We start from the raw sequence: 27,075 nt of genomic DNA, 5'->3' as shown, positions 1-27,075 counted from the left end.
CAATCCCATAGAAAATGTGTGGGCAGAACTGAAAAAGCGTGTGCGAGCAAGGAGGCCTACAAACCTGACTCAGTTACACCAGCTCTGTCAGGAGAAATGGGCCAAAATTCCCAGAACTTATTGTGGGAATCTTGTAGAAGGCTACCCAAAACGTTTGACCCAAGTTAAACAATTTAAAGGCAATGCTACCAAATACTAATTGAGTGTATGTAAACTTCTGACCCACTGGGAATATGATGAAAGAAATAAAAGCTATTATTCTGACATGTCATATTCTTAAAATAAAGTGGTGATCCTAACTGACCTAAGACAGGGAATTTTTACTAGGATTAAATGTCAGGAATTGTGAAACTGAGTTTAAATGTATTCGGCTAAGGTAAGGTATGAAACTTCCGACTTCAACTGTACGTGCCAAGTGGGCACATTTGCTGTTTATCGCAAACTTTTTGTGCCAAAACCATCATCAAAGATAAAACTAGGATGGAAACACATAGAACTTTTGGTTTTATCCTGTAAATAAAAAGTTATATGACTAAGTGTTTTTATGTGCACTATGTCAAGATGCAGGGCTTTTTATCTGCAACAAGTCAGTTTGATGGAAACACAGCTCTGGTGGGAAAATGTGCATATTTTTTATGTTGATTTTAGAATATCCGCATGAAAATCTGTCACAAATTGGATGGAAACCTAGCTTGGGAAGCAAAATGGAACCATTTAAAAGAAATGCCAACCAAGGCGGAGATTGTGGCATTAGTGAATGCATGTGTAAGTGAATGTGTGTGCCTGTGTATACTCCAACGCTCGTGCCTATAATCCTTCACTGAGTGTTTTTGTCTATTGTATCTGTTGTTGTCATTAATCTGACAACAAAGAAAAAGGTGAAAAGGTGTAGAGTTGAATGAATATAAACGAAATAAATGAAAACTCAGAAGAATATTAGCAGAACAACAGATACAAACTGAGATGAATAGCTACCTTCAGTTCACTGCGGTAACCAATTCCAGAATTTCACAAGAGATATGGCGTTATTTTGTATGACATAAAACGTTCAATATTACCGCAGTTTCCTGTGCTTTCCATTCTAATCATATGTTTGATATCATACAATGAGCTCCAAAAGTATTGGGACAGTGACACGTTTGTTCTGTTTTGGCTCTGTACTCTAGCACTTTGGAAAAGGTCCTAGGCTAGAAAAGTTTAAGAACCCGTGTTGGTCTAATAACAGTACGTGGCTTTGATGCACCATTTTGCACTACTCTATAATTATTCACAGGTTACTGTAGGTAGATCTACTCAAATATGAGTTTTACATGTATTCCCATAAGGTTAGAGGTGATTACTGTAGTATAGGCTAGGCTGGGATTTTGGCCTGCTCTTTTTCTTGTTCGTGGGTGGGCGTTAAAAATAAACTAGCCTATTGTCCTGACAGGTTGACAATCTTACACACAGCCTGCCATGAGTGTCAAACCATTAACATTTCAAAATAACCCGTTTTTAGAGAAGGCAATTTGTGAAGCTAAGAAGTCGCCAGAGAAATGATGGTTTGAAATACTGCTCAGTGGTAAAAGCACGATTTCACATGGAAAATCACAGGATTTCAATGTGGTTTTGGAACGCTATCATCACATGTGATCACATAACCTTTCACATGTGAAATCATGTGAAACAATGTCGTTTTGGAACACTTCACATGATTATATTTCACATGTGGATTTTCATGTGTGATCACATAACCTTTCACATGTGGAATCATGTGTTATAGGAATATATGTTTTTGGTTTCACACTGGTTGTGGGAAGGAAGCCATATGTTTTCTGAACGGTAAAACTGAAAGTTTTTTTTTAAAACGTTCTGAGAACAGAAGTAAAAATTTTGCCTGTTCTGGGAATGTTTATTTTTTGGTTGCAGGGAGGTTCTGAGAACGTTTTACTCTGACCACCACTTAGTTTTCATGGGATTCAATACATGTCAGGACATTCAATATGTCCATCAGCTTGTGGGGTCTAGTGGCTTTGAAACACACTACAAAAAGACTCCGTCCGGACTCTGGAATATTCAACAAATACAACATAACTACCACCATAATCCAGGTATTGCTTAGTCTTTTCACAAAGGGGTTTTTACTCAGGATTACACTCTTAGATACCCGACAGATCCATTTTCTCCCTGCTAGTGAGGTTATCACAAGTTGAGTGCGTCTTTGTTTTGGCTAGGTTTTCCCCTATCAGCATGCTCTAAGTCTGTCATTAGAGTCAGGGTTGTGTGTATTGCTTCAAGGGGTCTCCCAGCAGCATAGGAGTTATTAAAAGAAGATTATGGAGAAGAGAGAAGGTTAATCCCTCATCATGATTTCAGTGCAGTTGGTTAGCGTTAATATCAGTTAGGTCATTAGCCGAGCTTGCACTGTGGTGAGTGTGAAGGAGAGCTGTACTAGATAGGAATGCTAAAAGTCGGCCGCGGCTGACTGGTACGGATAAAGTGGCACTTCTTTCTACTCTCATTCCTACTGCTTGAGTAACAGCACTTCTACAATATCAGAGCAGAGAAGGCTAGTCAATAACATGTGCTTGTATGTCTGAGGTTAGCACTACTCTGGTTCTCTCTACCTTGTAATTGATGAAAAAAAGCAGGAAGAAAAACTTTCGGTCCTCTCAGGCTTTGCTTCACAGACCGCTGATCGTTCATGATAACATTTGAACAACCGCTGAACTCCACCATTTGTCCTTTGGATGTATTCCCATGTCGCCATCGAGAGCAACAAATTAGCAGCTGCTCAACATTAGTGACCCAACAGGAGACACAAAGGTTGATAAGCTAAGCAAACTGCCAGCACATGTCTATTGAGTGGCCACTTTTGCCCTAAGTAACTGCATCTCAGCGGGAGATATCTGCCATTCTAAGTGGCGTCATGCTAACGTTCATTGATCTTTACTCGGCGTTAGTGTGTAGGCTTCATTTCATCCTTCCTGACTATCCTTGTAATGCCGAGGTAAAATAAATGCATTTATAAACCAAAAATACTCGGATGAGTGATCCATGAGACATGACACGGGCAGTCTCCAGTTGAGACAGATTGCTCCAGGGAGAATGGGATGGCTGAGAAGGAGGTAACTGCAATGTTTACGTCAAGCTGTGTAGCAAGGCTACTTTCACAGCTCTCCCAAGGATTTGTCAGGTTTTAGGGCAAGCAATCTTTTGTAACTCATGCGAGATTTAGGTTTCTCACCGATTAACATTTTATGATAAATCCATTTAGGAAAATCTGGAATGGCAGCCTATTCCTTATATACTGCTCCACCTTTGACCAGGGCACCATGCAGCCTCTGACATGGGGTGTGTATATATATATATGAGTTGGGCCAGGGTGAAGCTCATTGTGATCCTATTGATGCTGATGTCTGCATGTCCAAGGTAACCCTGCTGCTTGGCTTGCAACGTTGCCAAGTGGACATGTTTCCAATAGTCCTGGGAGGAATGAGAGGAGGGGTGGAGGGAGGAAGGGATTGGAAAGAAAAAGGCATTACGGGTACAGTAGGTGGGGGATCATGGGACAAAAATGTATCTGCTTACCTCGCTGTTCAGGAAGCAGTAAAACACTGACACGAAGAAGCCCTGGGGTACAGAGACCGAGGGAAAGATGGCGAGAGGGGGGAAAGACAGAGATAAAGAGATGGTGAGGGGGAGGAGAGAGAAAGAGTGTTGAACATTGAAGATAAGATGAGCAGCACTACATTGTACTGTAGCCTACATATATTGTTTTGGACGCCTTCACACGCATTTAAAAAAAGAATATATCGTTATACGCTTCAGAATGTTAACAGCGTAAAACAAGTTCCCAAACCCTTTATAACACTTTTCATTGGGCCTGGGCATACCTGAAAAGACTCCAGGATGGAGTTGAAGTAGATGAAGACTATTTGGGCGACCTCATCCTCCCCTCCTGGGTTGACAAAAAATAGCATGTAGGTGATGCCCAGGAGAGGCAGCAGCACCAGAGTGGCCTTCACCGCTTTCCTGATGGACACACAGTAACACAAGAGTCATATTATGAAATAAAGACTTGGCCGCCAACTAGAGAGTCAATTAGACACAGACACAGAGCCATACTAACGACACAAATAGATGCCTAAAATAGACCTGCCAGACAACTAGTGGGCCAATACTAATTTGCTAATGGCTGCCAAGTCTTTTTTCTCCTGTTCTGTGATTATATGGTTCATGAGAGCACTCACAATTCTGTCGTGTGTAGTTTGGATTTATGGTGTCGACATACCTTTAAGGGTAGTGATGTTTGTCAAGTTCCTACAATACTTTGATTCCACACTGGGTGTGGGGTTACATATTCAAACCATGGCAGCAGTTTCCAGTTCACATGCATATTGTTTCACTTCACAGTCCTTACAGCACTATAACAGGTAGACAAAACTCCAAATTGAATTGCTCTGTTAATATATTTATGTTCTTAAACTTTCTATGATGAGTCAGTGGCTGTGTGTTTGTTTCTGTGTGTGCGGTGTGTGTGTTTGTGTCCGTGTTTGTGTGTGTGCCATTTATGCCATGTGAATGCCTGTGCGCGTATGTGTCATCCTCGGCCGCCCCATGGCGCTCTTACACCCGTGAATGAGTGTGGCAGCTGTGCCCATCACCTCCATGCAGAGAGACCCCCGATGTCAGCTGCTGAAAATGTTACCCAGCGCTGTCAGAGCTAGCATTTCGCCGTACTGCCCTCTCGTCTACACTGACCCAAATTGAGCACAAAATGAATGCTCAATTTCAATTTCTGACATGGCCTAAAGTAATGTGACACGAACACATTCTTTCAATCCATCCATTTCCCAGTGGAAGTGCATTGCTGTGGTGCATACCAGCTATACGGCCCACCAAGGGGTTAATGTATGAGGACTAGGTCATACTGGCTTCTCATCCATCGGCATATTATTAATCACACGTGAAGTGCTGACCAGCAGGGTCCAATAGAGGAGCACCCTGGTTAAAAGTACTGCACCGTATAGATAATAAGGCAGGCTGAAAGCTGGCTGAAGGGTAATGAACGTAGCCTTTATAATCACATTAGTGAGGCCAAATTGAATTTGCTCAATAAGAAGTGTGATTGACAAATGACTCCATTAAATTACAATAACGAGCGAGGATATTTGCTGGGGCTATTTTCCAGTCCGATGACCCCATGCAGCATCTGTGACTGGTTTCATTATCCAAGGAGTCAGTCAAACTGTCTGATCTTACTCGACCAATAAAAAGGTGTGAAAATGATTATTGCTTGTGGATAGTCAGCATGGTGTGTTGTGTTAGCCGGTTGTGGAAATCTAAGGAGCTGGTGTACAGCAGCTGTGAAGGGTATGATGGTTTTTGATGATGCAGCCACACACACACACGTGCTCGTGCACACGCACACACACTCCCACCCCACCTGCCTCCACACAACAATCAATTACTGCAACTCAACCAGACAGGTATTGATTATTAGGTTTCTTCCAGCGAGGCCATTGATGTTTCCTGGGTTAACAGCCCATTGATGTCTACTTTACAGCTGCCCCAGCTGACCCTGGATATACATCCTAATCTCTACTGCCTATAGAAAGTCTACACCCCCTTCAATTGTTTTCACATTTTGTTGCTTTACAAAGTGGGATTGAAACCGATTTAATTGTATTTTTTGGTCATTAATCAGAAAATTCGACAAATGTTTACAAGTTAATAAAAATGTAATAATTAAAATATTGTCATTGCATAAGTATTCGCCCCCTTTGTTTAGGCAAGCCTAAATAAGTTCAGAAGTAAAATTTGGCTTAACAAATAATATAGTAAGTTATATGGACTAATAGGGGTTGACATGATTTTTTATGACTACCCCTTCCTCTGTCCCCCATACATACAGCATCTGTAAGGTCCCCCAGTCAAGTATTACATTTCAAGCACATATTCAACTACAAAGACCAGGGAGCTTTTCAAAAGCCTCAAAAAGAAGGGCAATGATTGGTAGATGGGTAACACTAACAAATCAGACATTGAATATATCTTTAAGCATGGTCAAGTTAATAACTATGCTGTGGATGACGCATTAAACTTCCCAGTGCTTCTGCACTGAGGTGCAGGACAGGAAGGAAACTGCTTAAGGATGTCACTATGAGGCCATTGGTGATGTTAAAACATCTACAGAGTTCAATGGCTGTGATGGGAGAAAACTAAAACATTGTAGTGACTCCACAATAATGACCTAAATGACAGAGTGAAAAGAAGAATTCAAATATAAAAAACATGCATACGTATGCAATAAGGCACAAAAGTCCTACAAAAATAATTAATTAACAAAACACGGCTAAGGAATACACTTTTGGCCTAAATGCAAAGCCTTATGTTTGCAGAAAATCCAACACAGCACATTACTGAATAACTGCCTCCTTATTTTCAATCATGGTGGTGGCTGCATCACGGTATGGGTGTGCTTGACATCGGCAAAGACTGGGATGGAGCTAAGCAAAAAATCCAAGAGGAACACCTGCTTCAGTCTGCTTTACACCAGACACTGGGAGAGGAATTCACCTTTCAGCAGTACAGGAACCTACAATACAAAGCCACATCTACACTAGAGTTGCTTACCAGGAAGACAGTGAATGTTCCTGAGTGGGCAAGTTACAGTTTTGACTTAAATCTGCTTAAAAACCTATGCCAAGACTTTAAAAGTGCTGTCTAGCCATGATCCCCAACACCTTGACAGCGTTTGAAGAATTCTGAAAATACAATACAGGTGTGCAAAGCTCTTAGGCTGGGTTTCCGTACAGCACTTTGAGATATCAGCTGATGTAAGAAGGGCTATATAAATACATTTGATTTGTGAGACTTACCCAAGAAGACTCAGCTGTAATCGCTGCCAAAGGTGTTGTCACGTTCCTGACCTGTTTTATGTTATTTTTGTATGTGTTTAGTTGGTCAGGGCGTGAGTTGGGGTGGGCATTCTATGTTTTGTGTTTCTATGTTTAGGTCACTTGTAATTAGCCTTATATGGTTCTCAATCAGAGACAGGTGTTTGACGTTTTCCTCTGATTGAGAACCATATATAGGTTGGCTGTTTCACACTGTTTGTTTGTGGGTGATTGTCTTCCGTGTCTGTGTCTGTTCACCACGCGGGACTGTTTTCGGTTTGTTTGTTCCTCGTTCATTTGTGTAGCCTATGTTTCCTATTCGTGCGTTCTTCTTGTTTTATGTAAGTTCGTCGTCTAGGTCTGTCTACACCGTTTGTTGTTTTTGTTAGTTTAGTCAAGTTCGTGTTTTCTTTAATAAATTATGTGTTCAAACTCAGCTGCATTTTGGTTCGATCCTTCCTCTCCTCGTCCGAGGAAGAGGAGGACGACACCCGTTACAGAATCACCCACCAACCTAGGACCAAGCGGCGGGGGAGAGCTCAACAGAGCAACCAGGACTCGTGGACTTGGGACGAAGTATTGGAGGGAAAAGGACACTGGGCGCACATTGGGGAATATCGCCGCGCTCGTGAGGAGATGGAGGCAGCGAGAGCCCAACAGCGGTGGTATGAGGAGGCAGCAAGGAGACGTGGCTGGAAGCCTGAAAAGCCCGTGAGTACTACCCAAAAATTTCTTGGGGGGGGGCTAAGAGGTAGTGGGCCAAGGGCAGGTAGGAGACCTGCGCCCACTTCCCAGGCTAACCGTGGAGAGCGGAAGTACGGGCAGACACCGTGTTACGCAGTAGAGCGCACGGTGTCTCCTGTACGTGTGCATAGCCCGGTGCGGGTTATTCCACCTCCCCGCACTGGTAGGGCTAGATTGGGCATTGAGCCAGGTGTCATGAGGCCGGCTCAACGCGTCTGGTCTCCAGTGCGTCTCCTCGGGCCGGCATACATGGCACCTGCCTTACGCATGGTTTCCCCGGTTCGCCTACATAGCCCGGTGCGGGTTATTCCACCTCCCCGCACTGGTCGGTGCGACCGGGAGCATCAACCAGGTAAGGTTGGGCAGGCTCAATGCTCAAGAGAGCCAGTACGCCTGAACGGTCCGGTATATTCCGGTGCACCTCCCCGCCCAGCCTAGTACCAACAGTGGCCTACACCACGCACCAGGCTTCCAGTGCGTTTTCAGAGCCCTGTTCTCCTCCACGCACTCTGCCTATGGTGCGTGTCTCCCGCCCAGTGCCTCAGTTCCGGCACCACGACTAAGCCACCTGTGCGCTCCAGAGCCCTGTAACACTGTTTCTTCTCCCCGTACTAACCTGATGTGCGTGCCCTCAGCCCGGTGCCACCAGTCCGGTACCACGCACCAGGCCTAGAGTGCGCCACGAGAGTCCAGTGTGCCCTGTTGTTGTGTTGCCCGCACTAGCCTGAAGGTGCGTGTCCTAGCCCGGTACCTCCAGTTCGGTACACGCACCAGGCCTATAGTGCGTCTCAGCCGGCCAGAGTCTGCCGTATGCCCAGCGGCGCCTGAACTGCCCGTCTGCCCAGCGGCGCCTGAACTGCCCGTCTGCCCAGCGGCGCCTGAACTGCCGTCTGCCCAGCGGCGCTGAACTGCCCGTCTGCCCAGCGCGCCCCTGAACTGCCCGTCTCCCAGCGGTGCCTGAACTGCCCGTCTGCCCAGCGGCGCCTGAACTGCCCGTCTGCCATACGCCGTCTGAACTGTCCGTCTGCCATGAGCCTGCAAAGCCGCCCGTCTGCCATGAGCCTGCAAAGCCGCCGCTGCCATGAGCCTACAGAGCCGTCCGCCAGACAGGAGCGCTAGAGCCGTCCGCCAACAGGAGCGCAGAGCCTTGCGCCAGACCGGATCAGCCAGAGCCTCGCCAGACGGATCAGCCAGAGCCTTCCGCCAGACCGGATCAGCCAGAGCTCCGCCAGACCGGATCAGCCAGAGCTTCCGCCAGACCGGATCAGCCAGAGCCTTCCGCCAGACCGGATCAGCCAGAGCCTTCCGCCAGACCGGATCAGCCAGAGCCTTCCGCCAGCCCATGACCGTCCAGAGCCGTCGAGCGAGCCATGACCGTCCAGAGCCGTCAGCGAGCCATGACCGTCCAGAGCCGTCAGCGAGCCATGACCGTCCAGACCGTCGAGCCATGACGTCCAGAGCCGTCAGCAGCCAGTGACCGCAGAGCCGTCAGCGAGCCATGACCGTCCAGAGCCGTCAGCGAGCCATGACCGTCCAGAGCCGTCAGCGAGCCATGACCGTCCAGAGCCGTCAGCGGCCATGACCGCCAGAGCCTTCGCAAGCCAAGAGCGTCCAGAGCCAGCCAGCCAGGATCCGCCAGTCATTCTGGGTGTTGCCCCTCATTCTGGTGTTGCCCCTCATTCTGGTGTTGCCCCTCATTCCGGTGTTGCCCCTCATTCCGGTGCTGCTCCTTATCCTGATAGCGCCCTTAATTTAGGTGGGGTTATTTGGAGGGTGGGCATTGTGAGGGGGATAAAAAGTGGGGATGTATTATGGTGGGATGGGACACGCCCAGAGCCTGAGCCACCACCGTGGACAGATGCCCACCCAGACCCTCCCCTAGACTTTTGGTGGTGCGTCCGGAGTTCGCACCTTGAGGGGGGAGTTCTGTCACGTTCCTGACCTGTTTTATGTTATTTTTGTATGTGTTTAGTTGGTCAGGGCGTGAGTTGGGGTGGGCATTCTATGTTTTGTGTTTCTATGTTTAGGTCACTTGTAATTAGCCTTATATGGTTCTCAATCAGAGACAGGTGTTTGACGTTTTCCTCTGATTGAGAACCATATATAGGTTGGCTGTTTCACACTGTTTGTTTGTGGGTGATTGTCTTCCGTGTCTGTGTCTGTTCACCACGCGGGACTGTTTTCGGTTTGTTTGTTCCTCGTTCATTTGTGTAGCCTATGTTTCCTATTCGTGCGTTCTTCTTGTTTTATGTAAGTTCGTCGTCTAGGTCTGTCTACACCGTTTGTTGTTTTTGTTAGTTTAGTCAAGTTCGTGTTTTCTTTAATAAATTATGTGTTCAAACTCAGCTGCATTTTGGTTCGATCCTTGCTCCTCCTCTTCATCAGAAGAGGAGGAGGAAAGCCGTTACAGGTGTTTCTAACATGTATTGACTCAGGGGGGTAAATACTTATCTAAACAAGGTATATTAGTATTTTATTGTTATGAAATTAAAAAAATATTCCACTTTAACATGTAGATAGTCTAGATAGTTGACAAAAAAATAACAATTAAATACATGTTAATCCCACTTTGTAACACAATAAAATGTGAAGCACTACCTATGGGGGCCTGTTCAAAAGTAATGCACTGTAAAGGGAATTTGGGGTTCTGGTCCTGGCTCACCTGTACTGTATTGTCTCTGAGGTGGTGGAGGCTCTCAGCTTGGTCATGAGGATTCTCACAATGTTGAAGAGGAATATAAAGTTGATCTGAAAACAGAGAGAAAATAAGAATTTTGAATTGGTCAGAATTTAAATTGATCAGTTGTGAGAGAGAAACATTTAATAAAACAATATTTGTCTGTGCTGGAAATAACTGTATTGGGCTTTAAGTGATGCTAGGAGACCGGTGCCAAATAAAGTCTATATAAAAACTTTTTTGCAATCTCTGCATTTTTACTGAGTGGTATAGATTATAAATCTGTTAAATCTGCATGGGAAAGACAAACACTTGGGAAAAGCTGTCATCAAGGCAAAGGGTGGCTACTGTGAAGAATCTCAAATCCATTTTATTTTGTTTAACACTTTTTTGGTTACCACATGATTCCGTATGTGTTAATTCATAGATTTGATGTCTTCACTATTATTCTACAATGTAGAAAATAGTCAAAATAAAGAAAAACCCTGTAATGAGTAGCTGTGTCCAAAATCTGGACCGTGCTACTTTTATGTGCAATAAATGCTGCATCTCAAACAGAATTCTCCAACAGAATTCTGAGCAAACTAATAAATATAAAATGAAAACCATCTGCCAAAACAACGAGTAAAGGTCTTAGGATGATTGACAACAGTTTTAAGGGAAAATCAATCAAATCCATTTTTTACATTAAAATATAGCCTGCTAGTTGTATGATATTTTAAATCGTGTTCCAACGCTGTGTGCGTATCTGATGAGTTATGTAGGGAGAAGGCATGAGAAAATAGCTCACATATTTAAACTTGCTTAAGGGGATATGTGTTAAGATAGTTACGCTGAGCTAAAACAGTTACAGTTTAAGCATGCTGCAAATCATATACTTTTCATACATATTCCTCATACGTCATATTCATTCCAAATGACCCGGTCAGTTCTGCGTATGTGTAGTAGGTGTCACGTCGTTCAAATAGCTTCACATGATGATATTACAGCATGTGCGTGAGTGTGTACGTTGGAAGGCTGCGCTATAAAGTTCACACACCATCGAATGTTAATGACCTTTCTACTGTTTGTTTTGAAGCAATTACTTGGCTTCGAAACACAATTTTTGCTTGAGTGAACAGTAATGTTAATTTGGCGGTTTTCCTACCTGCACGGTGCCGTAAATACAAACACAGAGGGAAAGTGTAAAGGGGAAGAGCCTGGTCATGGATGTAGGAAAACCTGACAAGGCTAGAACACTATGTCTATAAATGTCTATACAAGGAGGAGAAATATGGAGAAATGTGAAAAGGATTGTGTAACATATCAGCTGATCTAAGAAGGGCTATATAAATACATTTGATTTAACACTGTTTTACCAGCAACACCAGGATCATTGGGCCCTGGTAGATGTAGTCTGTGTACACTCCTGCCTTCTTCCCAAACCAGCACCTGCAATTTAGAACACAGAGAATTGAGCCAATCATACTGGCCGATGTCAGAAGGTCAACCAATCACATTTATTCAATGACAAAGCAGACTGCGGGACCTTTGACAACAATTTTTTTATTGTTGACAAAAACGAGCATGGGCCACGGCCATAGCCTATCAAAGCCAGTACGGGCAGAGACCAAGAGAGGCCTTTGTAAAGTACAGCACTCCTGTCTAGCAACAGAAAACACCTAAAACAAAGAATTTTGATGTAAAAACAAAGGGAGGAAAAAAGAAAAAATAGACGCTCTCCAAGGGGATGAGATGCTCCAGATTCACTCATTCTACAGACTCAATTCAGTGGAGTGACTTATTAATTTGTTCTGTCTTCACATTGTTGGCGTCAGGGAGAGGGAGAGGTAGAGGGAGCGAGAGAGAGCGCGAGAGAGAGAGAAGGAAAGAGCAGAAGGCTTAGGGAGAACTGTGTCTAGATAGAAGTTTGTTTTCGTCCCGCTGAGCATTATGAAAAACAAGCTAACAGGTTTAGGAGGGTGGATATCACGGCAACCCTTGTGTAAGCGAGACACTCCGATGTGATGCAGTGGAAACTGTCAGATTCCTGTTGTGTTGATAATGAAATACACCCCCGGACAGAACACTAGTCTGTCGCAGGGCCTTACCCATAGAAGCGGGAAGTAGGGTGGGGGTGCTGCAATTCTTTTCTTCGACTGGGGGGGAGGGATACGTTTTTACCCATGCTGCAGACTGTTAGACTGGCTATATTGGTCCGCTAATACAGGACTATTAAAGGCCCAGTGCACTATTTTTCAAAGTAAAAATGTTTTCCCTTTTTTCATATTTATCAGGGGGTGCTGCAGCACCCTCAGCACCCCCACTTCCCACGGCTATGGCCGCTAAATCTCCTTAATGCTGAGTGCAAAGCAGAGGCGCACCAGGTCCCCTCTTTAAAGTCTTTGGTATGATTCAGCTGATGATCAAACTCCCGACCTTCCAATCTAAGGGTGGACACTAACCACAAGGCCACTGAGTTATGATGAAGTGCCTTGCTATAAAATAAGCATTTAAATCAGAGTTATATCTCTGACAGCGGAGAGCTTTTGACTGCCCAGTGATAACTGATTGCAGGTACGTATCTTTTGAGCTCAACAAATGATTTATCTTATCTGATGTGTCATCAATGGGATCTTCACACACTAATGCTTTAATGACAGTATTTCTCATCATAAAACATATCTATAGTACATTTCTAAGGCCTCATCAATGGATCATTACTGCCCTAATGGTATAACCGACACATTCATCTATTATTTATTGGGCACACTAGGTCACTCTCAGATTAGCGTTCACATTGGTAATGGGTATGGATTCACATCGGTCAATGGATCCCATATTCTGTAGCAGGATAGCGTTTTTCATCATGAATCTTGTTCTGGAGACAGCTCTGCAGAGTGGTCTCTAGCTGGCACAGCCACAAAGTCCCAAAATCGGATCTTAAACCTAACCTTAACCACACTGCTAGCCCGAATGCCTAACCCTAACCTTAAATTAAAACCAAAAAGGCAATTTCTGTTTTCATGAATTTTTACAATATAGCCAATTTTGACTTTTCAGCTGGCCTATCTGAGGGGAAATTGCAATGTTCCGCCACCTAGACAAGACTCACGACAATAAATGTCAACCTGCTATTCTGTATGCAGAGCAATTACAGGTTACAGGTTCACCAAGACTCCCTTGAAATGAAGATGAATTGATCGTTTAATGCAGAAAGTTAAGGAGATGATTGGGTGACATCCATCTCTCATCCACTACAAGTATCACTCTGATGGGTCTGAGGGGAGCAAGACACGGACAAGATTGTTGCCTGATTCCGAAGACAAATGGATTACACAGGGGCGCGAATAGAGATTCGAGAATGAGAAAGAAACCATTTTTTACTTACTTTTCGTTGTCGTAGTAAAGCTTGCCAATGGCCCATGCAATGATGATTGGAAGAGGGATACCTGTAAAACGTCACACACGGTCTCCGTTACAGTTGGCGTACATTCTTTGTGATCACTCGAATGAATAGATCAACGCACATCCGTCTTTCCGTCGATGAACTAAGTGTAGGCTACTCACACCACCCGATGCAGATGAACATCCACTTGCGTAGCTTGTCCGTGGAGTAGGTGAGCACGATGGCTGTGTGCAGGTAGCAGCCCTCCCCAAACATCCAGAAGAAGTTTGTCACGTGGAAGTAGTTATAGGCGGCCGTGACCAGCCGGCACCACAACTTTTATTAGAGAGGAAGGAAAGAATAACAAAAAAGATTCAGGCGAGTAAAAATACAAAAGTGAGAGCAGTAAAGGTACCACTGGTTCCTTTCCTCACTCCTTAGTGGGTTATTGCTTATTGGAAAAAATGATCTGGCCTGCGTCTGAAATGGTGCCCTGTAGGCCCTTGTCAAAAGTAGTGCACTATATAGGGGATGGGGTGCCATTCCGGATGCAGCCCCGGTTCTTTATGGACATGTGATGAGATCGAGTAGGAGTAAGACTTATTGGGGAGAGCAGGGAGGAAAGTAACACAGGGCAGAGGTAGATTTGTGTGTATTGTTGTATATTGTTAGATATTACTGCACTGTCGGAGCAAGAAACGCAAGCATTTCGCAATAACGTCTGCTACATATGTGTATGCGACCAATTACATTTGATTTGATTTGATTTAAGCTTGAATAGTCTTTGAAAATGGTGAAAAACATCCCCTACTACATTCCCATTAAAGTGAGATAAGAAAATGATGGTTAATATAGCTATTATGTGACCCATTTTAGTCTGATCAATATAGGCAAAATATTGTGGTTGTGCAACATTGTGATGTTGACCCATGGTAAATTTTCATAAAATATGAACCTACAGCATTTAATTATTCAAATGGACACAAACAAGAAATTATGTCTGATAATACATTTGTTGAAAGAAATGAGCATTACAAACCAAAAACATGGAGATAAGACAGATATTGTGCGCTTCTCGCCAGCTGTTACTTCCCTCCCAAGGTTGCGTTACTCCCACCGGCAGGTAGAAAAAAGTAACGTTGTGGTATTTCAATTCTTGGTCTATTTAATTTCAACTAATTTACTACAGAAATGAAATTACAGTTGCTAATGGTAGAGGACCTGTATACGTTGTTCGTTATAAAATATGGTATCTCTAGCTCTATCGACCTCTATCGACGAGTAATTAGGGAAAAAAGGAAAAGTGTTAGTTTTGTCCCTCTTCTCCCCTGTATATAGACGTCAATTCAACGTCTATATTTCACGTCGGTTCAATGTAATTTCATTTGAAATGACGTGGAAACAACATTTCAACCAGTGTGCCCAGTGAGTAGTCTCTCTATAAAACACTCAACCTGCGAGTGAAACTCCACCGTGCGATCCTTATTTAACATATGCAGCAGTCTCTATCATGCTCTGAGTAGTGACAAAAAGGACTCTCTGAATGTTTACAATTTGGAACTGGTTCTTAGGCAGATGTTTGGCAAACAAAGGTCACTGCAGCGGTTTAAGAAACGCAGATTTGACCCCCTGCGTTACTTGTTAGACTGCATCATAGCTCTCACCTCCCATGGCCTACGACAGTCTGAGTCATCCTACACTGTAGGATCCTACACTATACCTCTCAACAGATCCAAAGTCAATGTAGATGTGCTATCTTAATTTGGTCACTCTTTCGCGCAGCAGAAAATGCTAATTGAAGTGCATTTGAGGATTCAAAATGGTTCTAAAGTTATCAATTTCCACTTTGAAATGTAAAACTATTTGTCCTAAAGAAACATTTATCAACACATACAAAAATGTTCATTAATTAAAATCCACATAATAATTCACATTCTCTGCTGCTGCAGGATTATTTTCATGCTGTGAGAAACTGGTCAATTTAAGATAGTACACATCTGTATGCCACTTTTAACACTTCAATCTCCATCGTCTTTGACAAATAATGAGACCAGATCATTGAGAGCCATTTGGGAGTTACTTTGGATTGAGAGAGTCAGAGAATGGCACTTGGGGGAGTCTGGACTAGGTGTCTACAGCTGGGAGATGAGGCAGGAGTTCTGTCAGTCTTTAATCTCTCTCTGAAGACGGATGAGAGACAACTCATTGGGCGATGATATCAGTTCGGAAGGAGGGGGGGAGATGCTCCCATTTGGCGTTTGTTCAAAAGTAGCAAAGTCCATCTCTGAAGGCCTGTGATGAATGTGTTGTCTAAGTGTTTAACTATAGTAGTTTCATGAAAATTCCCTAACAAATGTAAGACTAGAGGCTTAGACGAGAACTCCTTATTGTCATGCAGGTCCGGAGAGTTTTTCCAAATCAGGTGTTACTTATTTACCTCCTTTTCACGACAATAAGAACAAATATTTTAATTTAACATTTGTTCAGGTAGTTATTCATATGGTACCTAGTGAAAATAATATAGTAAGGAGTTTGAAAAATCTTGACTCGCATTTATCTAGCCTCCCCACTTACTTCAAGGACATACCAAAAGACTCCCTGACCCGGTACTACCCATCAAATCATCACACAGAAAATGGGACTCTACAGCCAGCAATCTCAGTGTATTTGGGCTAAGATCCCAAGTTGCCCTTTCCAATTCCCTCTACTCTACCCCTTGTGTAGTCTAAAGGCACTTCTAAAGGCACAAGTTCATTCCATTTTTTCTTTTTAATCGGTGAGAGACTCTCAGTGTGATCAGTGAAGTGGGGCCGTGGTTGAGTGTGATAGCGTGCTATCGTTACCGTCCTATTTTCGCAGGGTGAACCCAGTGTACCAAGGACGAGAAAAAAACACAAAAATGACAGCTTTCAAAAGTGAAAAATAACTCTCCCGAGGTTCGAGAGTTGCTTTTGACCTAGACAACTCGCCTTTTGAAAATAGGAAGAGAATCTTCTTTCGAGACCCGCATGTGTCTGACAATAGCTGATAAACAGGTGAGGGCATGCGCTGTACCAAAATGATTGAATGGCGGGAATCAACACAATTGCACATTAGCTGACGTGTTCTCAGTAGGATAAGCCTAGTATGCTGATATTCGTTTTTTACTGCAACAGTATGTTGTAAATGGTATGTAGTACGATTACTACACAGTATGCAGTTACAGTCCCGCAAAATAGTATTATTGCATGCAGAACTGCTTTAACTCAGTGACATTTGTGGGTTTTCAAGTATGAACTGCTCATTTAAAGTCCTGACACATCTCAATTGGGATTAGGTCTGGACTTTGACTAAGATATTCCAAAACTTCCAATTTGTTGCTTTTTAACCATTTTCATGACTTGATTGTGTGTTTTGGATCATTGTCTTGCTGCAGACATAATGGGACCCATCACGTCCAAAAGTTTGCCAAAAAGCACCTGAATGATCATCAAAAATGTTTTATGGACAGATTAGTCAAAGAAATTACTTTTTGGACGAGATGGGTCCTATTAGGCCTGGCAAAAACACTGCATTCCACAGTAAGAAATGTATACCAACGGCAAGCATGGTGGTGGTAGTGTGATGGTTTGGGGATGCTTTGCTGCCTCAGGACCTGAATGGCTTGCCTTAATAAAAGGAACTATGAATTTTGCTCTGTATCAGAGAATTCTACAGGATAATGTCAGGCCATCCGCCTGTGAGCTGAAGCTTAAGCCCAGCTGGGTCATGCAGCAAGACAATGATCCAAAACACACAATCAAGTCATGGAAATGGTTCAAAAGAAACAAATTGGAAGTTTTGGAATCGTGAATTTCAGCGGGAGACTAGTCAGGATCGAGGGAAAGATGTACAGATGTGCAAAGTACAGAGAGATCCTTGATAAAAACCTGCTCCAGAGAGCTCAGGACCTCAGGACAACGACCCTTATCACACAGCCAAGACAACGCAGGAGTGGTTTCAGGACAAGTCTCTGAATGTCCCTGAGAGGCCCAGCCAGAGCCCGGACTTGAACCAGATTGAACATCTCTGGAGAGACCTGAAAATAGCTGTGCAGCAATGCTCCCCATCCAACCTGACAAAGCTTGAGAGTATCTGCAGAGAGGAATGGGAGAAACTCCCCAAATACAGGTGTGCCAAGCTTGTAGTGTCATACCAAAGATGACCCAAGGCTGTAATCGCTGCCAAAGGTGCTTCAACATAGTACTGAGTAAAGGATCTGAATACTTATGTAAGTGTGATATTTCAGTTTAAAAATGTTTATACATTTGCAAAAATGTCTAAAAACTAGTTTTTGCATTGTCATTATGGGGTATTGTGTGTAGATCGATGAGGGAAAAAACGATTTCATTAATTTTAGAATAGGCCTGTAACGTAACAACATGTGGAAAAAGTTTCAAACATTTCGTATTTTCCAAATGTTCCTGTCAATGGAATGTGGTCTATGAAAAAAAACAGAAAGACACCTAATCAGTAAGTCATTGATCTTTAATTAACCACACCCAAAACCTCACTAAAGCAATCAATATATTATTTTATGATCTGACAACCGTTGACTTGTTCTGTTGCTATTAACATATTACATATTAGCCCTGACTTATGTACTATGCTGTGTTCCTCTGCAGGTCACTTGCTTCACGACCTTGCGCAAATAATAAATTAAACGGGCCATCAAGCCTCCTTCTTTCAAATGACAAGCAGAACTTCTCAAGGCTAATAGCTGACGGCAGCCATCTTGTTTCTTCTCAGAATAGAAGAAGAATAGATGGAGGAGGAGGGCTGACTGATTGGGTCACTTTTATTTATTTTTCTACCTTTTCTCCCCAATATCATGATATCCAATTGGTAGTTACAGTCTTGTCCCATCGCTGCAACTCCAGTACGGACTCAGAAGAGCTCGATGGGACAAGGGACATCCCAGCCGGCCAAACCTTCCCCTAACCCGGACGACGCTGGGCCAATTGTGCGCTGCCTCATGGGTCTCCCGGTCGCGGCCGGAATCGAGGCGGGATCTGTAGTGACGCCTGTAGCACTGCAGTGCCTTAGACCGCTGCGCCCCTCAGGAGGCCCCTGGGTGGCTTTGAGCGCGCTCAGTTTGCACAAGCAATAACATCAAGAGGGAGGCGAGCTTAGGGGCAATTAACAGTGAACCAGGACAACATGATGGTACTCCAAAGTTAGTTGTGTGTGTGTGTGTGTGTGTGTTGTTTTGGTGTGGGGTGCACTTTCCTGGCATGGTTTAGGTCCTCTCATCCCCTTAGAGGGTAAGGTAAACACCAATAAACACAGCCATTCTGTGTGATCACCTTCAACCTATGGTGAAGCACTTCTTTCCTGATGGGAGTGGCCTCTTCCAGGATGACAATGCCCCCATCCACAGAGCACATGTGGTCACTGAATGGTTTGATGAGCATGAAAACGATGTAAACCATATACCATGGCCGTCTCAGTCAGCAGATTTTAACACTTGCCAAGGCACATTGAAGCTGTTTTAACGGCTTCTGAGGGCGCTCTATTAAGACACTTTATGATGGTGTTTCCTTTATTTTGGCAGTTACCTGTATGTATATGTTTATTGCATATAAACCGACCTGAAATGGATGTACAGTTAACTTCCCTGTACTCACCACATTGCTCTCGTGCACCTTAGGGTTCATGGTAAGCTGGACGACGAACCAAGTGGCGTTCCTCAGGATGAAAGCTGTGATCAGGTTCCAGTGGATGATGTTCCTCAAGCAGCGAATACTCCTGGTGGAAGAGAGGAGAATAGAGGAGAATAGAGGAGAATAGAGGAAAGGGTAAGCACTGGTACCTATTAATTATACTCTACAGTGCAACATAGTATCATTGCTATGCATCACATTGTGTATCTTTTGCAAAAAGATATGTATCACGGTTCTTGACGCCTAAGTCAATACATTGCACTGCAATACTCCTGGTGGTAGAGGAGAGAACAGAGGACAAGTTAAGGGCTGGTGGTATGCAGTATAATTATTGCAGTGTTTGCAGTGAGTGCAGTTTTTCCTTCAGTGTAATTATGAATATTTTTTCTTACTACAACATTTTGAGGCGAGCACGACATTTCCTCATGCTACGCAGTACAATGTTGTTAATTCATATGATGGAATGATGAATAATGGGACCGTGATAAAAAGAGAGAAGTTTAAGAGATATTGGGGAAGTTTGTGTGTGTGTGTTTTTGGATGTGTGTTTTGCATAATTAGTACCGCATGTGTATTGCCGTGTGTGTGTGGCTTTGTGTGTGTGTGTGTGTGTGTGTGTGTGTGTGTGTGTGTGTGTGTGTGTGTGTGTGTGTGTGTGTGTGTGTGTTGGTGCAGTGCGTGGGCTTCTGTGTGGTGTGCGTGGCTTCGTGTGTACCACAATTGACATATTCCCTACAGTAAGTCTAAAGAGCTAGACAAGACCCGCTCCCTCAAGCATGTGGCGTATCACTTTCTCTGTTCTGTTCCAACCATTCATCCCACCTCCAGTGGCAACGCAAACCACCTCACAATCATCTCCCTTTACCCTCTAAGGTAGAGTTGGGCAAGCTGATCAATCTTTTCCACAGGCCTCAGTATCACCAGCAGCCCAGCAGTTTCTTCAACCCACAGGAATGACTGATCGAATTGGACCAGCTAATGCATGGCTTATTAGATCAGTCAAGGTTGTAATTCACACAATTGGTGCACAAACTTGGAGGTAATAAGACACTAGGAAAGGAAAGCATCCAGAACCAGCACGGCCCGGATTCACAAAACCTTCTGAAGAATACATTTCTTTGTAAGCGCCATTTTTTCCTTAAGCTTATACTTAAACTACGAAAAGTTGCTATTCTCAGTAAAGTAATTAGAAATGTTCTTAGGCTTCTTCCTATCAAGAAAGTTATGAAGAAATTAGACTCTTGAAAATAACGTTCTTGGATTTTGTCTTGGAAATGTACTTAATTCCAGATAGCTAAAACACTTGTCTTAAACCCACTGCAGTGAGAGAATAAGCTAACGAAAGCAGTTGAACATGTTTAATTAAACCCCCTAGAGTCAATGTCAGCCCCGCGGAAATCTATTTAGCATAATAAAGAGATCCCCATAAAAATTAATCAGTTTAACTACAGATATCTGTGGAAGGTGACAGAGCTATTTATTTAACTAGGCAAGTCAGTTAAGAACAAATTATTATTTTCAAGGACGGCCAAGGAACAGTGGGTAACTGCCTTGTTCAGGGCGGAACGACAGATTTTTACCTTGTCAGCTCGGGGGATTCAATCTTGCAACCTTTCGGTTACGAGTCCAACGCTCTAACCACTAGGCTACCTGCCGCTCCACACAGCTAGAGCGGTGTTTGTCAAACCATGAGACATCCCGAAAATTGGCCTTCTCACAAAATTGTCTGTAGCGTCTGAACGTTCTACAAACTATCACGAGCCTCTAAGGCAAGAGGATACTCTCACGAACACGATGGTGTTCTCCATTTTGGTCTACGATCCCCGCAAGCGTCTTGGGATCTCGTCTGAAGTCGGTACAACTGATCTGCCGACTTCTGTCTGTAGCGTCTGAACAGTTTGGGCTACACACTAATATCCCTCTGTGGAAAGGTGAGACCCTCACAAACATGTACATGTCAGTTGTTTTGATTTAGGACACCCACATGCTCCCCAATACTCATCTGAATGTAAAAGTTGAAAAAAATGAATGGAAGTAAGTATATATATTATGGAGACTGTTAAGTGCTAAAAATAAGGGGTTAAATACATGTAATTTTTTTTTATATATATATAGGACAGACAATTCAGAAACAACCTTTCTTGTGATTTTTGGGGGGCACTATTGTTGTTCCATGTAGGGAATCTGTTATTCAATGTGTATGGGCTAATAGCTAATAGCAATTGAGATGGTTTGGGATGAGCTGGACCGCAGAGTGAAGGAAAAGCAGCCAACAAGGGCTCAGCGTATGTGGGAACTCCTTCAAGACTGTTGGAGAGCATTACAGGTGAAGCTGGTTGAGAGAATGCCAAGCGTGTGCAAAGCTGTCATCAAGGCAAACGGTGGCTACTTTGAAGAATATCACATTTTAATATATTTTGATTTGTTTAACACTTTTTTACTTACTACATGATTCCATATATGCTATTTATTGATGTATTCACTATTATTCTCCAATGTAGCAAATAGTACAAATAAAGAAAAACCCTTGAATAAATAGGTGTGTCCAAACTTTTGACTGATCTTTCTAGGTAAATCTATAAGAGCTTTTGCACACCTGGATTGTACAATATTATTTCATTATTCTTTCAAAATTCTTCTTCAAGCTCTTTCAAATTGGTCATTGATCATTGCTTAGACAACCATTTTCAAGTAATGCGTAGATTTCTTCAAGCAGATTTAGGTCAAACCTGTAGCTTGACAACTCAGCAACATTCACTGTGTTCAGGGTAAACAACTCCAGTGTATATTTTTGGCCTTGTGTTTTAAGTTATTGTCCTGTTGAAAGGTGAATTCATCTCCCAGTGTCTGAACCAGGGTTTTCTTTTGGATTTTTCCTGTGCTTAGCTCCATTCCATTCATTTTTTATCCTGAAAACTCCCCAGTCCGTAATGATTACAAGCATACCCATAACATGATGCCAGCCACCAATTGCTTGAAAATATGGAGAGTGGTACTTTACTTAGTATTGTGCTGTACTGGATGTGCCCCAAATATAAACACTTTTGTACTCAGGACAAAAAGTGAATTGCTTTGCCACATTTTTTGCAGTATTACTTTAGTGCCTTGTTGCAACCAGGATGCATGTTTTTGAGATATTTTCTGTTCTGTACAGGCTTCTTTCTTTTCACTCTGTCATTTAGGTTAGTACTGTGGAGGAACTAAATGTTGTTTGTACATCCTCAGTTTTTCTTATCCCAGCAATTAAACTCTTTAGCTGTTTTAAATTGGCCTTAGAGTGAAATCCTTGAGCGGTTTCCTTCCTCTCCGGCAACTGAGCTAGGAAAGGACAGCTGTATTTTTGTAGTGACTATTGTGTATTGATACACCCTCCAAAGTATTATTAAATAGAAGTTCCAACCCAAAAAAGGAGCTTTTGGTATTTGTATAATTTGCCATTGTTGATTATAGTCCCAAAAATGTTTTGCATGTCAGCAATCAAGTTTTGAAGATATACTTTTAAAATACAGCCGGTATGATGCATTTCGCATCAACAATGGTTAATATGAAACAAAAACAAAAAAAAAATGTTCAAATATATTTTCAATTGAACACATTACAAAGAATGGTGTAATAAAAGGCAAGTAATGCCATTCTTATCTAAACATACAAGCAGACAGAAACAACAAGACCCAGAGTTCTAGGTACAAAACAAATAATACAAAACAAGACATACAGAACAAGGAGAGGTAGAAAGAAAGAGGGTAGATGTCACCCCTCCAACTGCTCGGTGCGGGGCAATCACATGCCGCCCAGAGGTAGATTCAAATATTACAATTGAGTGTGCGTTAAGATGTACAAATTCACAGCGCCGACTGGTCCAAGTAAGAGAGGAAAGGCTGCCAGATTTGATCAAATGTTGATAATTTATTGTTCAGAAATATATAAATTCTTTCTAAGTGTACAGTGTTTGCCAATTCGTTGAGCCATAATTTGGTAGAGGGAGCTTCCTCCTTTTCCAAAACAACAAGATCATTTTTTTTTGCCGAAATGAGACTAAGAGATGAGTTGTTTTGGGGTTGGTTAATCCGTTTAGGGAATCAGTCACTCCCAGGATTATCAGAAGCGGGTCTGGGCCAATTTAAATCTCCAGAACTTCAGATCCTAAAAATTCCACACCAATAACCATACAAGTTAGAGCATAGGGCAAAGCTGTGGAGTAGTGTACCTGTGCAGCCTGACATTTATCACACATAGGGGATGTATCAGGAAATATCCTATGCAGTTTAGTTTTGGAATAGTGTAATCTGTGTAATACCTTTGAATTGTATGAGACGATGTCTGGAGTAGTGTGTATATACTCCAAGCTATTTCCCAGTCTGCACAAGAAATGTCAGTCCCTAGTTTCTTCTCCATTTTGCCTTAATGGCATCGGTAGTAGGTATGCTAACAGATTGGAAAAGCGTCATATAGAAGAGATATCAGTTTGTCTGAGGTGGGGCATATTTTTTATGCATCCGTCAACCATGGAAGGTTTAGCATTCCCAAATGTCGGGAGGTGTTTTCTAACATAGTCTCTAATTTGTAGGTATCTGAAAAAGTTTAACCACAAAAGACCAGGGAGTTTTTCCAATGCCTACAAAGAAGGGCACCTATCGGTAGATTAGTAAAAAATAAAAAAGCAAAACTTGAATATTCCTTTGAGCATGGTGAAGTTATTAAAGGAAATCTCCTCCCAAAAACGATATTTGGGGGGCTGAGCTAGCGTGTTGCAATGAACGGATGTGTGTGAGAGGCTCCTGAAACGTTTTTGCGAACAATCTAACTTAAATACTTATTGACTCCAAAGACATTTCAGCTTTTTCATTTTTAATTAATTTAGTTCCACTTTGACATTATGGGGTATTGGTGTTAGGCCAGTGACAAAAAATATATACATTTTGTTCATTTTAAATTGCTGTAACACCACAAGTGTGAAAAAAGTAATGGGGTGTGAATACTTTCTGAAAGCATGTATTGACAGCATTCCTCCCCCTTTATACTATATTTTAGATGGCTCATTACATCATGTGTTTATTCAAAACCTTTCCTACCAATGTAATAAATGTGGCAGAATATACACTGTGCTAGATTACCTGTTTTTACCGATGTTACAGTAAGTTCTTTGTGGTTGTACAAGAGGCACAACGCGCACGTAAGCACGCATGCATGCACACATGGCTGACATAGCTACACCTACAGGTTTGCCAAAAACAAAGCCTTTTAAGCTTTTGAAAAAAACCATCTGAATTCCTAAATTATTAATGACTAATCCACCAGGACTGTGTGGGGTACAGCCAATGTAGACATGGTCCTCTGCCTTTCCCTCTCTTTATTTTTCTCTCAAAAGAAATTTACTAATTCCTTTGACTCTCTCTTCTCGTCTCTTCCCCCTCTGTGCGTCATCTTCCAGTTGAACCCTCTCCTTCATCTCACCCTCACCTCATTTCCTTCTCCCTCTTTCAAATGACCACTGTAATTTACTCTCATATTTTACTCCTCTCTTCTTCACTCTCTCTCTTCTGTCACTCCCTCATTCTATTTTTCTCTCTCTCTCTCTCGCTCGCCCTCCCCCCACATCTCTCTTACTCTTCGTCAGTCAGGCTGGATAAATTACGGAGGCAGCAGAGAGTGGACCCCATGTTTCCTTATCCTCCTACTTTCTCTCCATTATTTTCCCTGACAAGGTATCGTGGACAAGGTTTAGTCGGTCAATTCGAGGTTGCTGTCCTTCCTTCAGACATAACCGTACGTTCTTTTACTATTCATTCGTCAGCCAAAGAAAGGATCTGAAGCTCTAGAAATCTACCTCAATTCTATTTACAGATGCACTTTCATGGAGATCTCAGAGCCAAACAAGGATCCCAATGGCACTCTATTCCATCTGTTGTGCACTACTTTTGACCATGGGCCCTGGACTGCGATGGTCTTCAGGGGAAAACATTTTGGAATATGGTTAACTCTAGCTGGTAGGTATGCCGAGTCATACAGTGTGTTATGTTTCCAATTAAGTAGACATTTGAGAAGCCCGGGGGCTGACCCATCAAATCCTATTAAATTAACGAGACTTAAAAGCATTCTAGAGGACTAATATTTGAAGTACAGACACTCACATAAACCCAAAATATCTGGTGTGTGTCATACAGGAAATGTCACTTTTAATCTGAAATCAAAACACTGAGGAGGTTGAGGTTTCAGAATGTGTCTTTTTGGCGAGTATATGTAGACAGTCTCTTGTTGACAGAGTATCTAGGCCTGGACAGCAGACACACATACTTTCAAAATGATTATCTTATATAAAACACAGCTTGAAAGGCACACACACATACACACATGCACACTGCACGCAGAGCCCCTGGTCGTCCACGCTCTCCATGGAGAAGTGTCTCTGAGGGATTGCGTTAGATGGCGTGCACATGTATTTATTTTAAAGTGCAGGTTCAGAGGAACAAATTAGGATATAAGAGGCATCAAAGTGATTCTTTGATTTATTTGCCTCTGCTATCAATGTAGGTAAAAAGGGAAGAGAATGGCCCTGAAGAGGAATGCAATGCAGGGCTTGGGTGGAGCTCTGTGCTGTGTGGTGCTGTGAGAGCAAAATATTGGCCTGAAAATAAACTTTATCATTATTCTTTTCATTTTAATTTGATTAATAATAAGGCACTTCCTGTCATTTCACGAGCAAATTAAACTTTTGTCATTAGAAAAGTGACAGAGATAAATATTATGATAAAGTGGGAGAAGGGAGAGTTAGGGAGGACAAAGTGAAGCCAATTATGAAAAGAACAATAAACGCAGAAACTCAATTTGCGATTCTCTTCTCAGGGCCTAAATCTATTTACAGTGTTTCTTGAATGTGCCAGACTGCCCAGTGCACAATTTATTCATTGGGGATACTGACTGTAAGCACACTACCAATTTACAGGGTACACAAATATATGAGGAGAACAAGAAATGAGGCTTCAGTAACTTCAGTTCACACAGTGATTCTGTGTGTTTCAGTCAGTAGAGCATGGCACTTGCAACACCAAGGGTTGAGGGTTTAATGCCACTGGGCCACCCATACACCAAATGTTGCACGACGACGGCACAGCTGCTAAAAGCGTCTGCTAAATGGAATATTACAATTTCAGTAAGTCCTTTTGCCTTCAAGAGAATAAAACACTCCATATCCTAACAAACTCTTTCTGTCAAACTTTTACAAGAGTTTTACAACGGTATAATCTAAAACAGGATTTTGTTTTTTAAAATCGTCAGAACAGAACATCTACAGTTGGTTCACCCAAAGGAAAGTTCTAAGGCACATGCCCTCCAACGCCACTCTAGGAGACAGTCTCTCTCTCTCTGTCTGTGGGTTGATGTCATCACGACAATATAGAGGTGACATGATTAGACTGCCAAAGTCGCCAGTGGCGAGATGTCTTCAGGGGAGGGACTGAGGTTCCAACGTTCTGGTTGCTTCAATTGGGACCCTATTCCTTTATACGCAGTGCACTACTTTTGACTAGGGCTCTGGTCAAAAGTAGGGCACTATATAGGGAATAGGTACGTTTGACCAGGGCTCTGGTCAAAAGTAGAGCACTCTATAGGGAATAGGGGCCATTTGGAAACACTCTATCTCTATTGAGAACAAACAAATCAAATTGTATTGGTCCATACACATATTTACCAGATGTTATGGCGGATGTAGCGAAATGCTTGTGAAAT

At 42.7% G+C, this 27,075-nt stretch overlaps 1 protein-coding gene across 1 annotated transcript in view; it reads right to left on the bottom strand.

Annotated features, from left to right (window-relative positions):
* Nucleotides 1-27,075, bottom strand: part of LOC111979890 (corticotropin-releasing factor receptor 1) — a 159,863-nt gene that overhangs the window by 7,985 nt on the left and 124,803 nt on the right. Inside the window, exons 7-13 of the mRNA XM_024010563.2 lie at nucleotides 19,315-19,435; nucleotides 13,852-14,005; nucleotides 13,673-13,733; nucleotides 11,661-11,733; nucleotides 10,288-10,373; nucleotides 3,876-4,014; nucleotides 3,571-3,612 (exon numbers count right to left, since the gene is read on the bottom strand). Of these exons, the coding sequence (XP_023866331.1) occupies nucleotides 3,571-3,612; nucleotides 3,876-4,014; nucleotides 10,288-10,373; nucleotides 11,661-11,733; nucleotides 13,673-13,733; nucleotides 13,852-14,005; nucleotides 19,315-19,435 (676 nt within the window). The remainder of the gene's footprint in view (nucleotides 1-3,570; nucleotides 3,613-3,875; nucleotides 4,015-10,287; nucleotides 10,374-11,660; nucleotides 11,734-13,672; nucleotides 13,734-13,851; nucleotides 14,006-19,314; nucleotides 19,436-27,075) is intronic.

Source organism: Salvelinus sp. IW2-2015, linkage group LG20, assembly GCF_002910315.2.
Source record: "Salvelinus sp. IW2-2015 linkage group LG20, ASM291031v2, whole genome shotgun sequence".
NCBI lineage: Eukaryota > Metazoa > Chordata > Actinopteri > Salmoniformes > Salmonidae > Salvelinus > Salvelinus sp. IW2-2015.
This window is presented reverse-complemented; position numbering and strand designations above follow the sequence as displayed.